This window comes from Pleurodeles waltl, chromosome 3_1, assembly GCF_031143425.1.
Source record: "Pleurodeles waltl isolate 20211129_DDA chromosome 3_1, aPleWal1.hap1.20221129, whole genome shotgun sequence".
Classification (NCBI taxonomy): domain Eukaryota; kingdom Metazoa; phylum Chordata; class Amphibia; order Caudata; family Salamandridae; genus Pleurodeles; species Pleurodeles waltl.
In genome coordinates this window covers 155163847-155178195 of record NC_090440.1, presented here as the reverse complement: position 1 = coordinate 155178195, position 14349 = coordinate 155163847, and the positions used below count along the sequence as shown (strand labels likewise).

General features: G+C 53.4%; 1 protein-coding gene across 2 annotated transcripts in view; it reads right to left on the bottom strand.

Annotated features, from left to right (window-relative positions):
• ALPK3 (alpha kinase 3) overlaps positions 1-14349 on the bottom strand; it is a 996430-nt gene that overhangs the window by 394151 nt on the left and 587930 nt on the right. For both annotated transcript variants that reach the window (XM_069222021.1, XM_069222022.1), the window contains one exon: positions 3065-3192. In XM_069222021.1, the coding sequence (XP_069078122.1) occupies positions 3065-3192 (128 nt within the window). The remainder of the gene's footprint in view (positions 1-3064; positions 3193-14349) is intronic.

Below are 14349 nucleotides of genomic sequence, written 5' to 3'. Positions count from 1 at the left end.
GGCGTCGATCCCTTGGATGGCCCACCTACAGGATGCTTCCTGTTACTTTAGTACCATTCGTCTTGTGCAGCTATCGGTGGATCAGTCTTATACCCTCATGCCACGGCAATCGTACATTGTGAAGCTCAGGGGCAGCGGCCCAGTGCCGGCAGCATGTCGCATCTTGATTGCCGCCGTCGTCGAGGGGGGTCTGCGGATGCCAGTTCTTCGTTTTTAAAGTTCATCCGCCGATCGCAGTGTGAGATCTGGGCCCACTAACAATGGAGAGGGGGATGGACTTGTGTCTCCCCCATGTGAGGCGGAGTCATTAGTATCCGTTTCGCTCCTGGCATCCAGCATCCCACGGGCGAATGAGTTCGTGTCTTTTATTATTTGTGCTCGATCAAGCGCCATTTGCGCTTTTGTGGGGCGGGAGGATGTTTTTTTTTTGTTTTTTTTTTCTTCCTGGAGTTAGCTATAGTCCATTCTTCAGATACAGCGTCTTCCTTGGTCGGATCGGCCAATCCTTTGGCATGGATCCAAGTCCATGCATCCTCTGGGGTGGGGAACATTAGGGTTTTCTCGTCCATGACGATTCGTAGTCGTGCTGGGAACATGAGGGAATAAGTAATACCTTTTTCACGCAGCAGCTGCTTAATCTTGCTATACGCGATTCTTCTGCTTTGTACCTCCATTGTGTAATCGGGGTAGGCAGTTACTCTGCTGTTCTCAAGCATAATCTGATCAGACGTTCTGAAATGCTGAAGGACTAAGTCTCTGTCCCTATAGTTTAGGAAGCGACCTATTAGAGGTCGGGGTGGAGCTCCCGGCTTTGGCGGTCTGCCCGGTATTCTGTGTGCCCTTTCGATCACTGGTGATGTGTTGGGGTATTGCTCTTTAAGTGTGTTCCTCAACCAGGACTCTAAGAACTCTTCTACCTTAGGTTGCTCGCTTCTCTCTGGAATTCCGAGGAATCTGATGTTGTTTCGTCTTGAGCGTCCTTCAGCTTCCTCTGCTCTACGTTGGAGTAGAGTTATGTCTAGCTCCATTTTTTGCATTTTAATTCTCATTTCTGCTACCTCTGGCTGGATGATTTTCAGTGTCGTTTCAGTGTCTTGAACCCTTCCGGTTAATTTGCGGTGGTCGGCCCGCAGCAATGAGACTTCCTGTACTGCGGCATCGATTTTCCCTTCGAGCGAGGATTTGGTGTCCATTATAGCTTGCATAATTTTATCAAATTGAAGGGAGTGTGTGCGTAGTGTTTCGTGCAGCTGTTGCTGTGTGAACGAATGCGTATCTGCTTGGCCGGTCGGCTGGGGAGGGTCTCCCTCTCCGGTGGCCCCCGTTTTGGGGTGTTTTGGTTTGACCATGGTTTTCTTGTTGGCCTGCGCCAGTAAGTTACTCCAGGAATAGCTATTTGCCGAAAGTTACCGCCACTGTTTTCAGACTTCCCTAAGCGCGTCTCCTAGTGCTCTTTGTCAGCAGTTCAGGAGGGTGTAGTGTATAATCGCTTTAGTGTTAGTGTCTATTTTGAGTTCTCTGAGTCCTTGCTCCGTCTTTTGAACTTGTAGACCCAGACTGGTACCTATCCGATTCTCCCTACGCGGCAGCCGCCGCTCCTGGCCATGGCAGGACTCAGTTGGGCCCCTTGTCGTGCGTGTTGTCCCTCTTCAGGAGGGGCGATCCAGAATTCAGTACTCCGCAAAATTCCCAATATGCGAACATTGATAGTGCTCTTGGTGATGGCAGCGGTTTGGTGAGGTGCGACGTAGTCTGGCAGTACGCAGCCCAGAAATAGCACCGGTTCTGTCAGGAGGCCGCTATTTCACTTTCCATCCTGCGCTCATATCTGCGGAGCCCTTTACTTAAAATGGAGGAGCGTCTAGAGTGCGAGGAGTTCCCTCTCCGATTAGGACTGTTGGCGCCCAAGTTTAGTTTCCCGGAGTGCTATAACTGCCGTGGATCAATGGAAGGTAAACCATGAATGCCCGAGGCAATGAGGTTCAGGGACAACGGTGTGTGCCTACTCAACTGGATAATCCAGGGGTAATGTCTCCCTCGTACCTGTTCCACTGTAGTTTTCTTTATTTACGCTGGCCTTGATGGGGAGAGATCCCTGACTCTCACATTGCGAGTCGAGTTGTGTCGCCGAGAGAAATGTGGTTCCACCACACTGCGACAGGCCTAAATACCCTGGGCCCAGCCGGAGAACCCCCTGGTAGGCTCCCAAGTAAGCTGTAGCCCGGCGGCTGTTCCTCACTCTCAGGCAGCCCTCCTGGCTTAATTCGTTATGCTGCCGCTGCCTCAGCACATCGGGGCCGCCGCCGTGCGAGTGCCGAATTCCAGCGCCATGGGGGGCCATAGTGGTTGCCTCTGGTGCCCTCTAATGGGGGCGCCCAACCCGTCACCTGATCGGGGAGGGCGCACCGCGTAACGAGGAGTCCGGGCGCGGCCGCAGATCACCGAGCCTGGCGCCCGGATGACGTCTAATGCCGTAACGGCAGCTCCAGTGCGGGTGGGGGGCACGCTCTGTCCTTACTTAGCGGCGCGGGAACGCCGCTCCTCACAGCCTCCCGCGCCCCCCAATGCCCCGCGGGCCCCCCCGGCACAGCTCCAAGTCCCCGATGCCCGGGGGGAAGCCGGGCCAAGGCCCCGAGAGGACGACTCACCCGCCGCGGGCGCCAACACTGTAGGCCGCCGCTCCTTCCCGGCCTCCTAGGCGACCCTAGCTCCGCAAGAAGAGTCAGCGACTCGGGCAGTGGTCCCGGTAAGTGGAATGGACGGCACCCGCCTTAGAGAAGGTGGCGGGTGCTGTTTACAGGATTTTCATGTGGGCCAGGCACGGAGCTGCAGTTTTATCCTGCTGCTCCGGTCGCTATGTTGGCCACGCCCCCCGGAGACCTGTAATCTTATATTTGACATTGTTAACTTGCTCCTGCAACAACAAGGATGCGGATAAAAACATACACTATCTAAGGTAAACTATTCATTAGAAAGTGGTGCCTGTTTTTTTTATATAGTACATTGGTAGAGCTATTATGCAAAAATAAATGTTCGAAAATAGCAAACAAAAGAAAGCACTTACCTTCAGCACTAAGAAGAAAGTCTGTTGAATCTGTGCCATATTTATTTTGAATTGTGCACTGATAGACACCACAGTCATTTTTGGATGCTTGAACAATAGCCAGTGCAACTTGTCCTTCATCACCAGCACTGTGGGAAAATAAGAGCATGCATTACCTTTAATTCTGAAAAACAAAGTTACAGTCAATTGGCCATGTTATTACATTGTCATCACAGTCATTTACTGAGGCAGCCAAGTGCAGTGAAACCTAGAAATGGGTAGCATAGATAAAGGTTAAAAATACAGTGTAGGTGAAAGGCTGTACTTTTCCTCATTAGGATTAATTTCCCAAATATGTTCAGCAACCCAGGCTAAAAATAAAAAGGCATTCTGTGTTTCAAGTAGAGTATAAACTTGTATTTGTGGATAATCCTTGCATTAAATTCTCAACACTATGCATGGGTTTTCCCTGTACCCAACATGTTATGCCTATATGAGTAACTCTGGTGGCTTTCCTAAAGCTACAAGTGGAAGTCAAATAAAAATGTCTAAATTTCCTTTTCCTACTATACCTTTGTAATGGGAATTACATTGTAGTTGAAAAGTAAGATGCAGTTGGCTTAACTTGCAGTTAATGATGTGGCAATAGCTTTAGGCTGATATGAAAGTCTTTGAAGCAAATATGGAGATGTGAATCTGGCCAGTATCATGGGTAATTGAATGCTTCAAGGTTATGGAATAAGCGTAAGTACTGACAAAGGTCAGGATTATCAAACTAGGTGTGTTGTAAAGATCATGTCTTTTAGTACAGATAACCCTTTCATTTTAATTTAAAAACATCTGTTACTGAACATGCAACAAATAATGAACTGCTATCACATCAAATGCATGTTTCTAGCATGTTTCTATTCTGTAAATGTGTCATAAGGTAATGATACTCAAGGTCATGCAAAAACTAATTCAGTTATTGATTAGCGATGAACAAGTTACTTACCTTTGGTAATGATATATCTGGTAGAGACATAGCGAGTCATTACGACCCCGGAGGTTGGTGCAATAGTGGAGGTAATACCGCCAACAGGCGGGTGTTACATACCTCTACTATTATGCCAAGGTAACACACCAACCGCCACAGCGGTTACGACGGCCGGACTGGAGACTACAGTCTCCAGCCCGGCAGTCATCACTAGGCCACCCATGGCATTATGACCCCACCCACCGCCATGGTTTCTGTGGTTTCTGTACTGCCACGAAAACCATGGGGGTAGGCACTATCAGTGCCAGGGAAGGTCTCCCCCGCCCCATCCCCTCCCCAGAGTCCTTCCTTACCCTCCCACCCCCCCACATATACCCACATACCCGCACATACATACACACCCATACACACAAGCATACACACATTCACCCACACATGCATACATTCATACACACTCACAGAAACACTCACAAACATACATCCAGGCACACATGCAATCACACAACACAACATGCACGTACACATTCACCCTCTCATGCACACACACGTTACACACGCATGCACGCATTCAAACACAGTCACACACATCCCCACACACACACACACAACACCCCCTGCCCCCCCCTCTCCTATCGGAGAACCCGACTTACCTGCTTGCAGGGGGTCCTCTGGCAGGAGTTGGGACGCGGCGCTGCTGCCAGCAGCAGCGTCTGCCATCAAAACAATACTGAAGGCGGTGTTTTCCGGACGTGGTGCTACTGCTGTCAGCAGCGCCACCTTACCGCCGGCATGACCGTCGCCATAATTTCAACAGCATTCTGGCGAAATTCCAGCTACAGTCATAATTCCATGGACAGTCAGTATCCATGGCGACGGTATGTTAGCAGCCGTCGCCTTGGCGGTAGGAGGCATTTGCCGCCAATGTCATAATGAGGTCCATATTCTAGTTGCAGATTCCCTACCTTAGAATTTCCCCCAGGTATCAGACTGGATCCAGAGATTTTTCTTCGAGCAGTACACCTGCTTGCGGTCAGGTGGTGTTGTTCGACTCCGCAGGTGTCTTTGGCATCGTGGTCGATGACGTTGCGGTCCTATATATCGGCACCACCCCGGAACACTGACTTCAGTTTATTTTCACGACTTTCCACGCCAGTAGCGCAGAGCCATGAAGAACACTGAGAATGGTGCGCCAAAACTAGGGCTCTTAAAGGGAAGTTACTGTCCCTAGAAATCAGTTTACAGAGCGGGGAGGACAGGCGGGTCAGTAAGAGATCTGCAGATATATCATTACCGGAGGTAAGTAACTTGTTCATCTGATAAAGACTTTGCGTTGCAGATTCCTTACCTTAGAACAGATACCTGAGCAATACCAGCCCCGGTGGTGGGCTGCAAACTAAGATCACACCAAAATGTCCTGCAGGACCGAACAACGAAGTAACTGTCTTTGTGGACCTGACTATTCAGGCAGTAATTTTAGTGAACGTGTGCAGGGATGCCCATGTTGCTGCCTGGCAGATATCCAGGACTGGAACGCCGCATGCTGATGCTGTGGTAGCAGCAGTTGCTCTGATAGAATGAGCACGCAAACCCTCAGGGGTTGCTTTTTTGCCAAAGCGCAGCACATTTTGATGCAGAGGACAACCCATCGCAAGATGCCTTTCTTCGCACCCACATAACCCACAAAGAGTTGATAGTCCGCCAGGAAATCTTTGGTACGATTGAGGTAGAACATCAACTCTCTTTCTGGATCTAGGCGGTGGAGTCTCTCCTCCTCATGCGAGGGATGTGGGAGTATGTAAAACATAGGCAAGGTGATTGATTGGCCTACATGAAAATGTGTCACCACTTTGGGAAGGAAGGAAGCCCTGGTACTAAGCACCACTTTGTCAAGACAGCTAGAAACAGTGGCTTCGAAGAAAAGCCTGGAGTTCCCTCACTCTGCGAGCAGAGGCACTGGTAATCAAGAAGGCAGTTTTAAGAGTCAAGAGCAGCAGGGGAGAGTTGTGGAGTGGCTCGAAAGGAGCACACATGAGATACGTGAGGAAAATATTCAAATATCACTGGGTCATTATGAACGGGATAGGAGGGAACATGTGGGTGAGTCCTTTAAGAAACCTCCCAACATAGGGAGATTTGAACAGAGAAGGTTGGTCTGGCAGCCTTAAAAAGGCAGAGATGGCAGGCAAATAACCTTGAGGGTGCCCAGAACAGAGCCCTTCTGGGCAAAAGAGAGAGAATGAAGAGGAGAACCTCTGAGAGAGGTGCAGAAAGGGGATCAACAGATTTGTTGATACACCATGCCACAAATGTGTTCCAATGACAGGCGTATACCGTTTTGGTGGAGGGATACCTGGCTGTCAAGATAACATCACAGACTTCAGGCAGGAGGTTGAAAGCTGTCAACTGCTGCCACTCAATCTCCACGCAAGGAGGCACAGACTGGACAGGTTCGGGTGAAGGACCGTCCCCTACTGCTGCGACAGAAGATCCTCCCAAAGGAGCAGCCCGATCGAAGGATGGATGGCCATGTTCAATGGCTCAGGATACCAGAAGCTTCATGCCCAGTCCGCAGCCACCAGGATTACTTGGGCCTCGATTGTGCCTGATCTTCTTCAGAACTTTGGCAGAAGTGTATTGGCGGGAAGGCATAAAGGAGGCCTGAGCTCCACTCAGGACAAAAAGCGTTGCCGAGCGAGTACCTTCTTGGAAACTTCAACGTGCAAAACAGCTGACATTGCACGTTCTCTGCTGAGGCGAACAGATCTAACCAAGGCTCTTCCCACTGCAGAAAGAGACTTAGGTGGTCATTCCAACCTTGGCGGTAAAAGCCGCTTACTGCTGACAGAAGACCACCAACATACCGCCGCGGCAAACCGCCACGGTCATTCTGACCCACAACAGGCAAACCGCCAAAATACAGACATCCACAAAAGTCCGCCACACCAAAGGCCAGCGAGAAACTGGCGATGACCAAACCTCCACCGTCACGCCAACAGAAATACGCCCACACTATCACGACACACGAATCTACGCGGCGGTCTTTCAACCGCGGTATTCTATTGGCAGTACACACCGCCGCGCTCAAAATGCACGCACACTTACAAAACACAGCCACATTGGACAATTCGAAACACACACACCTGATACACATACACACACCACTCCCACACACCCAATTAAATATAAAACACACACCCACATCACCCACAAACCTCCACTCCTACAGAATCGGGACCACGCACAGAGAAATAGAGATCTGAGCACCCAGACGCGCATTTTACATTCACCCATCAATATTACCATGCACTTCACACAACACACCAATACACATCACCACACTTAGCACCACACAATCCACCCCACACATCACCCACACCACCCCATGGCACTGCAAAGACACCCCAGGTTTTCTGAGGATAAAATCAGGGTCATGGTGGAGGAAATTGTACGGGTAGAGCCACAGCTCTTCGGGACACAGGTGCAGCACACCACCATTGCCAGGAAGATGGAGCTATGGAGCAGAATAGTCGACAGGGTCAACGCTGTGGGACAGCACCCAAGAAATAGGGACGACATCAGAAAGCGGTGGAACAACCTACGGGGGAAGGTGCGTTCAATGGTATCCAGGCACAACATCGCGGTGCAGCAGACTGGAGGCGGACCCCCACCTCCTCCCCCAGAATTTACAACATGGGAGGAGCAGGTCTTGGCGATCCTGCATCCTGAGGGCCTCGCAGGAGTATCTGGAGGAATGGACTCTGGTAAGTCTCATCTTCACAACTTCATCCCTCCCACCCCACCAGCATGCCAACTCATACCCCCACCCTCACCCTCACCCCCATCACACCTACTCCTTGCAAATGCACCATCCATGCACCATCACAACCATCACAACCCACCCATCCCAGCCCCAAGCCCTGCATGCGACCACAAGGCATGGACACCCATCACCAAAGCATGCCCACTGCACATACCCATCCCCCCCCAAACCACTGTCACAAAAGCCCCCACACAGGAATGCCAGCACTGGGGTACACAGGCACCCACCCATTGCACGCTATGGCACACACAGATGCAATAACCATCCTTTTATACCCCTGCAGGACCCGAATGCCACATCACCGCGCAGGAGGGTCCACAAATGTCCACTCCACCCCCAGAAGAGGCCCACAGTGATGACAGCACCTCTGTCGACCTGGATCTAGATGACCAGCCCGGCCCATCGGGGACCTCGGGACAGTCGGTTCCCCTCAGACAGCCACAGGCCACAGCAGACCTTCCCCCCTCTGGGAACACCAGCACAGCACCCACCCAGCGGGCCCATCCCTCTGTCCCCAGGACACGTCAATCAGCGGTGTGTCCACCACTACAGGGAACCCAGGTTAACCCACCACCCCAACAACAGGGACCTGGGGCAGTGGTGGTGGGCACAAGGTCCAGGGGACAGAGGCCCAGGGAAACAGGGGAACTGGGAGGGCTGCTGTGCGACAGGGGGGACAGGCCCAGGGAACCCACTCTCCACGAGGCCCTCTCCTCCATCATGGGAGCCTACCATCATTCCCAAGAGACGATGGCGACGGTCCTGGCCAGGTTTCAGGAGATCCAGCTCCTGCAGGAGGAAAAGTATTTGGGGTTCAGGGAGGAACTACGAACCATCAGTTCCGCCCTGGGCACCATTGTAGGGGCTCTGAATCAGGTAGTCACCACATTGCGGGACACTGTGGCACCACAAAGGGCCCCTGACACTAGCATGGACCAAGAACTGCCTACCACCTCTGCCGGCACTAGTGGATAGGAGGCCCCGCCAGAGGACCAACAGGCCACCAGCACCACACCCCCTGCAGAAGGAGAACCACCCCGCAAGCGGGCCCTGAGATCCAGGAAGAAGACAGAGTAAGATGCCAAGACCCCCACCAGGAAAGGATACCTCCCTGATTGTCATCCCACTGTCCCACATTGTCACCCTGTCCATCCTTAAACTGCCCATGCTCCACTTTCCACAGGCATTTGGACAATGCACCTGTGATACAAATAGTCTGGACTCTGCCATGGACAATCCTCCACCATCACCCCTCACCGATTTGCAACCACCCACCAATATAGAGCACTGTAATAAACACAGTTATTGCACAAAACAATCAGGAGTCTGGCTGTGATTTTGTACAAATGTATTAGACATTCCCGTGACAAAATGCTTATTTACATTGTGATGCCAACATACCACTGTCACACAGCTGTAGTCCATGGGGAAACAAAGCAGATGTCACGCAGTGGGGCCCACATCTCTGAAATCGGAAGGGAAAGTCACAACTCAGTTACCATACACTGGGGGAAAAGGACAGAGAGTAGAGAGGTAGTAGTGTTTAAGTATATGTAATATGCCGGTGTGGATTCTTACCAGTGTGTCATTGGAAATACTGCTGTATTACTGTGTTCCTGTTGTCTATGTCGTCTTCTTCGGCTTCCTCGTCTTCACTCTCCACAGGCTCCACAGCTGCTACAACACCACCATCTGGACCATCCTCCTGCAGAAAAGGCACCTGTCGTCGCAAAGCCAGGTTGTAAAGCATACAGCAGGCCACGATGATCTGGCACACCTTCTTTGGTGAGTACAATAGGGATCCACCTGTCATATGGAGGGAGCGGAACCTGGCCTTCAGGAGGCCGAAGGTCCGCTCGATCACCCATGGGCCTCATTGTAGCGTTCCTCTGCTCTTGTCCTGGGATTCCTCACTGGGGTCAGTAGCCATGACAGGTTGGGGTAACCAGAGTCACCAATTAGCCACACATGATGCCTCTGGAGTTGACCCATCATGTAAGGGATGCTGCTATTCCGCAGGATGTACGCGTCATGCACTGAGTCTGGGAACTTGGCATTAACATGGAGATGTACTGGTCTGCCAAACACACCATCTGTACATTAATCGAATGATAACTCTTCCTGTTTCTGTACACCTGTTCACTCCTGCTGGGGGGTACCAAAGCCACATGTGTCCCATCAATGGCACCTATGATGTTGGGGTTATGTCCAAGGGCATAGAAATCACCCTTCACTGTAGGCAAATCCCCCACCTCAGGGAAAACAATGTAGCTCCGCATGTGTTTCAGCAGGGCAGACAACACTCTGGACAACACCTTGGAAAACATAGGCTGGGACATCCCTGATGATATGGCCACTGTTGTTTGAAATGGCCCACTTGCAAAGAAATGGAGCACTGACAGCACCTGCACTAGAGGGGGGATCCCTGTGGGTTGGCGGATTGGTGACATCAGGTCTGGCTCCAGCTGGGCACACAGTTCATGAATAGTGGCTCGGGTCAAGCCTGTAGGTCAGTATAACATGTCTTTCCTCCATTGTCGACAGGTCCACCAGCGGTCTGTACACGGGAAGATTCCGCCATCTCCTCGCATATCCCAGCGGACGGTGCCTATGAAGGACAACAGCGAGCACAGAGTCAATCAACCCACAGGTACGTAACCACAGTTTGCACATAACACGATTCTCAATCCATTGAATGGTTTGTATGAGTGTTGATGCAAGGCCTAGGTATGTGTGACGCAGTAGAAAGTAAGCCATGTGGGCCCCTGAAATGGCGGCTGCCTGACCTGTGAAGTGCTACAATGGGATGTGAGGTAAATGCGCTGGCGTGGCACACCGTGGCGGTAGGCGGTCGAGGACCGTGGCGCTAAGCAGCATTGGTTAACATTGAACCCTATGGGTCTCAGGAGCCAATGACGATGTGCGCCGGCGGTCGCGGTACGCACCGCCGCAGGCGTGACCGCCATTTTCTATCTGCTTAATCACTCGATACCTGATCTTCCACAGGAGAGGACCTACACTGCAAGTGCTGCTGTGACCTCGGTCTGGAAGAGACAATGGCTCATGCGACTGGGGAAAGGGCCCCTGCCTTCACTGATCAGGAATTGGAGAAACTTGTGGATGGGGTCCTCCCCCAGTACGCGCTACTCTACGGTCCTCCAGACCAACAGGTAAGTACACTGGGAGCATGCTTTGTGGGCAATGCCTGTGTTGAGTGGGGTAGATGAAAGATGGTGGGGAGGGGAGCGATTGAGGCATGCATCAAATGACAGTGAGAGCTTGTGCCACATGGCAAGGGTAGGGATGGGGGGCCACTCACATTGAGCATGCAGAAGGTGATGACTATTTTTCTCCCCCTGTACATTTCACATAGGTCAGCGCCCACCAGAAGATCGATATTTGGCGTGCCATCGCCAAGGACGTCCGGACCCTGGGGGTCCACCACAGACGGGGCACCCACTGCCGGAAGAGATGGGAGGACATCCGCCGCTGGAGCAGGAAGACAGCGGAGGCACAGCTAGGGATGGCCTCCCAACGTGGGAGGGGTGCCAGTCGAACTTTGACCCCCCTGATGTCCCGGATCCTGGCGGTGGCCTACCCCGATTTGGATGGGCGCGTGAGGACATCACAGCAGACACAAGGGGGTGAGTACACTCTCATCCTGGTGACTTTGCGTGCAGTGGAGGTGTCTGGGTGGGGGAGGAGGGCTGAGGGTATCCCTAGGCCAGGGCGATTTCTGTAGGTTAGGCCCCTCCGTAAGGCATGGCCCTGTGCCCCCGCACCCCACCTCTGTAGGGTGCCAAGTACAACTATTCATGGCCCTGTGTCATCTATGTGTGCAGATGTCGTCCATAGGCTTGTAGGCCATGTCCCACGGATTGAGTAGTCGACCCCAAGTGCGCGGCGTAGTGCAGGGGGCTTCTGTGTCTGTCCTGTCCGCCAACGGTGTTGCCAATGCATGCACTCAACATGTCTTTATTTTCTCCCCCCCCCCCTTTTTTGTGGTCTTCCTGTGCATGTGTGTATTAGCATCATCAGGCGGAGGAGAAGTGGCATTGGAGCACGAGGGAGCTGCATCCCACATGGCCATGGAGGGCCATGCAACGGACTCCGAATTCACCAGTGGGACAGAGGGCGAGGGGAGCTCCACAGCGGGGACTCGGGCAGACATCAGTGACACGGACTCGTCCTTCGAAGGGAGCTCCCTTGTGGTGGCGGCAACATCTGTGCCCCACGCAACAACAGGTACAGCCGCCACCCACCGCACCAGCACCGCCCTCCCAGCAGCCCCTCAGCGTTTGCCCCGTGCCCGCTCACCCAGGAAGGTGGGCATCTCCTTCGCCCCAGGCACCTCAGGCCCTGCCCCAGTCACCCCTGCTGCCCTCAGTGAGGAGGTCATTGACCTCCTGAGGACACTCACTGTTGGGCAGTCTACCATTTTGAATGCCATCCAGGGTGTCGAAAGAGAGGTGCACCAGAGTAATGCACACCTGGAGGGCATTCATTCTGGTCAGGCTGCCCTTCAGCGATCGTTCCAGACTCTGGCCTCAGCACTGATGATGGCAGCCATTGTCCCTGTCTCTAGCCTCCCCCCTCCAACTTCCTCCACCAATACCCTATCACCTGTACCTCTGCCTATCCCAGACACACCATCAGACCAGCCTGCACACACCTCAACACCCAAGGGAAGCTCAGCCAGACATAAGCACCACACATCACACAGGCATTCACACAAGCAAAATCCACATACAGACATACCAACACCCACTGCCTCCACTGTGTCCCCCTCCTCCTTGTCTCCCTCCTCCCTCCCTGTCACATCTCCACTCACACCTGCATGCACAACATCTTCAGCCACTACGTCAATCACCAGCACACACACCAGAACCCCCCGCACACGTGCAGTCACTACCCCACTACCATTTACACGTCCCCTGTGTCCTCTCCCAGTGTGTCTGTGACCCCCTCTTCCAAGATACACAAACGCAGGCAGCCACCCACCCAACAGCCATCCACCTCACGACAGCCTCCAGCCCAAGCACCTGCACCCAAAGACACCAGACTTAAAACTCCTACAACCACAACCTCTTCCTCCACTCCCATACCCACTACACCTACCTGTCCCACTGCTCCTAAAAAGCTTTTCCTGTCCAAACTCAACCTCTTTCCACCAACTCCCTCACCCCGTCCATGTCATAGGACTACAGTCAGCACCTCAGCCACGACAAAACCGGCCCCTGTCATCACAGTCTGCTATGGACTGTGGAGTCCACCACCCTCCAGGGCAGCCAGTTCGGTACGAAGCCAAGGCACGGGCAGCCCACCCCCGGAGAAACATCCCAAGATAGGCAGTGGCCGGCGCGAGAGGGTGAAAACACCAGGGACTAAAACCCCTACCATGGCTCCGGCAGGAAGTGTGGAGACAGCTGGCACACCGCCCAAGGTGGGGAAGGGCCACAGGCGATCAGGGAAGGCTGGGAAGGGCAGCACGCCCGACAACGCTGCCATCAGCCCAGCTGGCCAGGAGGGCCCCGCCAGCCCCATCCCAGGTGGGCAGGAGGCCACCAACAGGCCCGGCACTGCAGCCCAGGAGGGCCCCGCCAGCAACAGGACAGATGGGCAGGAGGGCCCGCCAGCCACAGGACAGGTGGCAAATGACCTCCACGCCATGGCCGGATCCGCTGAACTGGGCCTTTCATCTCAAGTACCGCTGAACTGGGCACCGCCGTCTCAAGCACCGCTGCACTGGGCACCGCCGTCTCAAGTACCGCTGAGCTGGGCCCTTCATCTCAAGTACCGCTGAACTGGGCCCTTCATCTCAAGTACCGCTGAACTGGGCACCGCCGTCTCAAGCACCGCTGAACTGGGCCCTTCATCTCAAGTACCGCTGAACTGGGCACCGCCGTCTCAAGCACCGCTGAACTGGGCCCTTCATCTCAAGTACCGCTGCACTGGGCACCGCCGTCTCAAGTACCGCTGAACTGGGCCCTTCATCTCAAGTACCGCGGCACTGGGCACCGCCGTCTCAAGCACCGCTGCACTGGGCACCGCCGTCTCAAGCACCGCTGAACTGGGCCCTTCATCTCAAGTACCGCTGGCCCATGAGCGGCAGGGGCTGGCCCGCATCTGTGTCGGGCAGGGCTGCACGAAGCACTCTGGGCACCAGGTCCCCTCCAGAACCAGTGGAGACTGTTATCCACTTGTGAGACTGTGGCTTTGCACTCCCCAGAATGTAACAGTGGGCAGCCCACCCACTGTCTGGACTTGTGAGACTGTGGCTTTGCACTCCCCAGAATGTAACAGTGGACAGCCCACCCACTGTCTGGACTTGTGAGACTGTGGCTTTGCACTCCCCAGGATTGAACAGTGGGCAGCCCACCCACTGTCTGGACTTGTGAGACTGTGGCTTTGCACTCCCCAGGATGTAACAATGGGCAGCCCACCCACTGTAGAGACTTGTGAGACTGTGGCTTTGCACTCCCCAGGATTGAACAGTGGCCATGGAGGCCC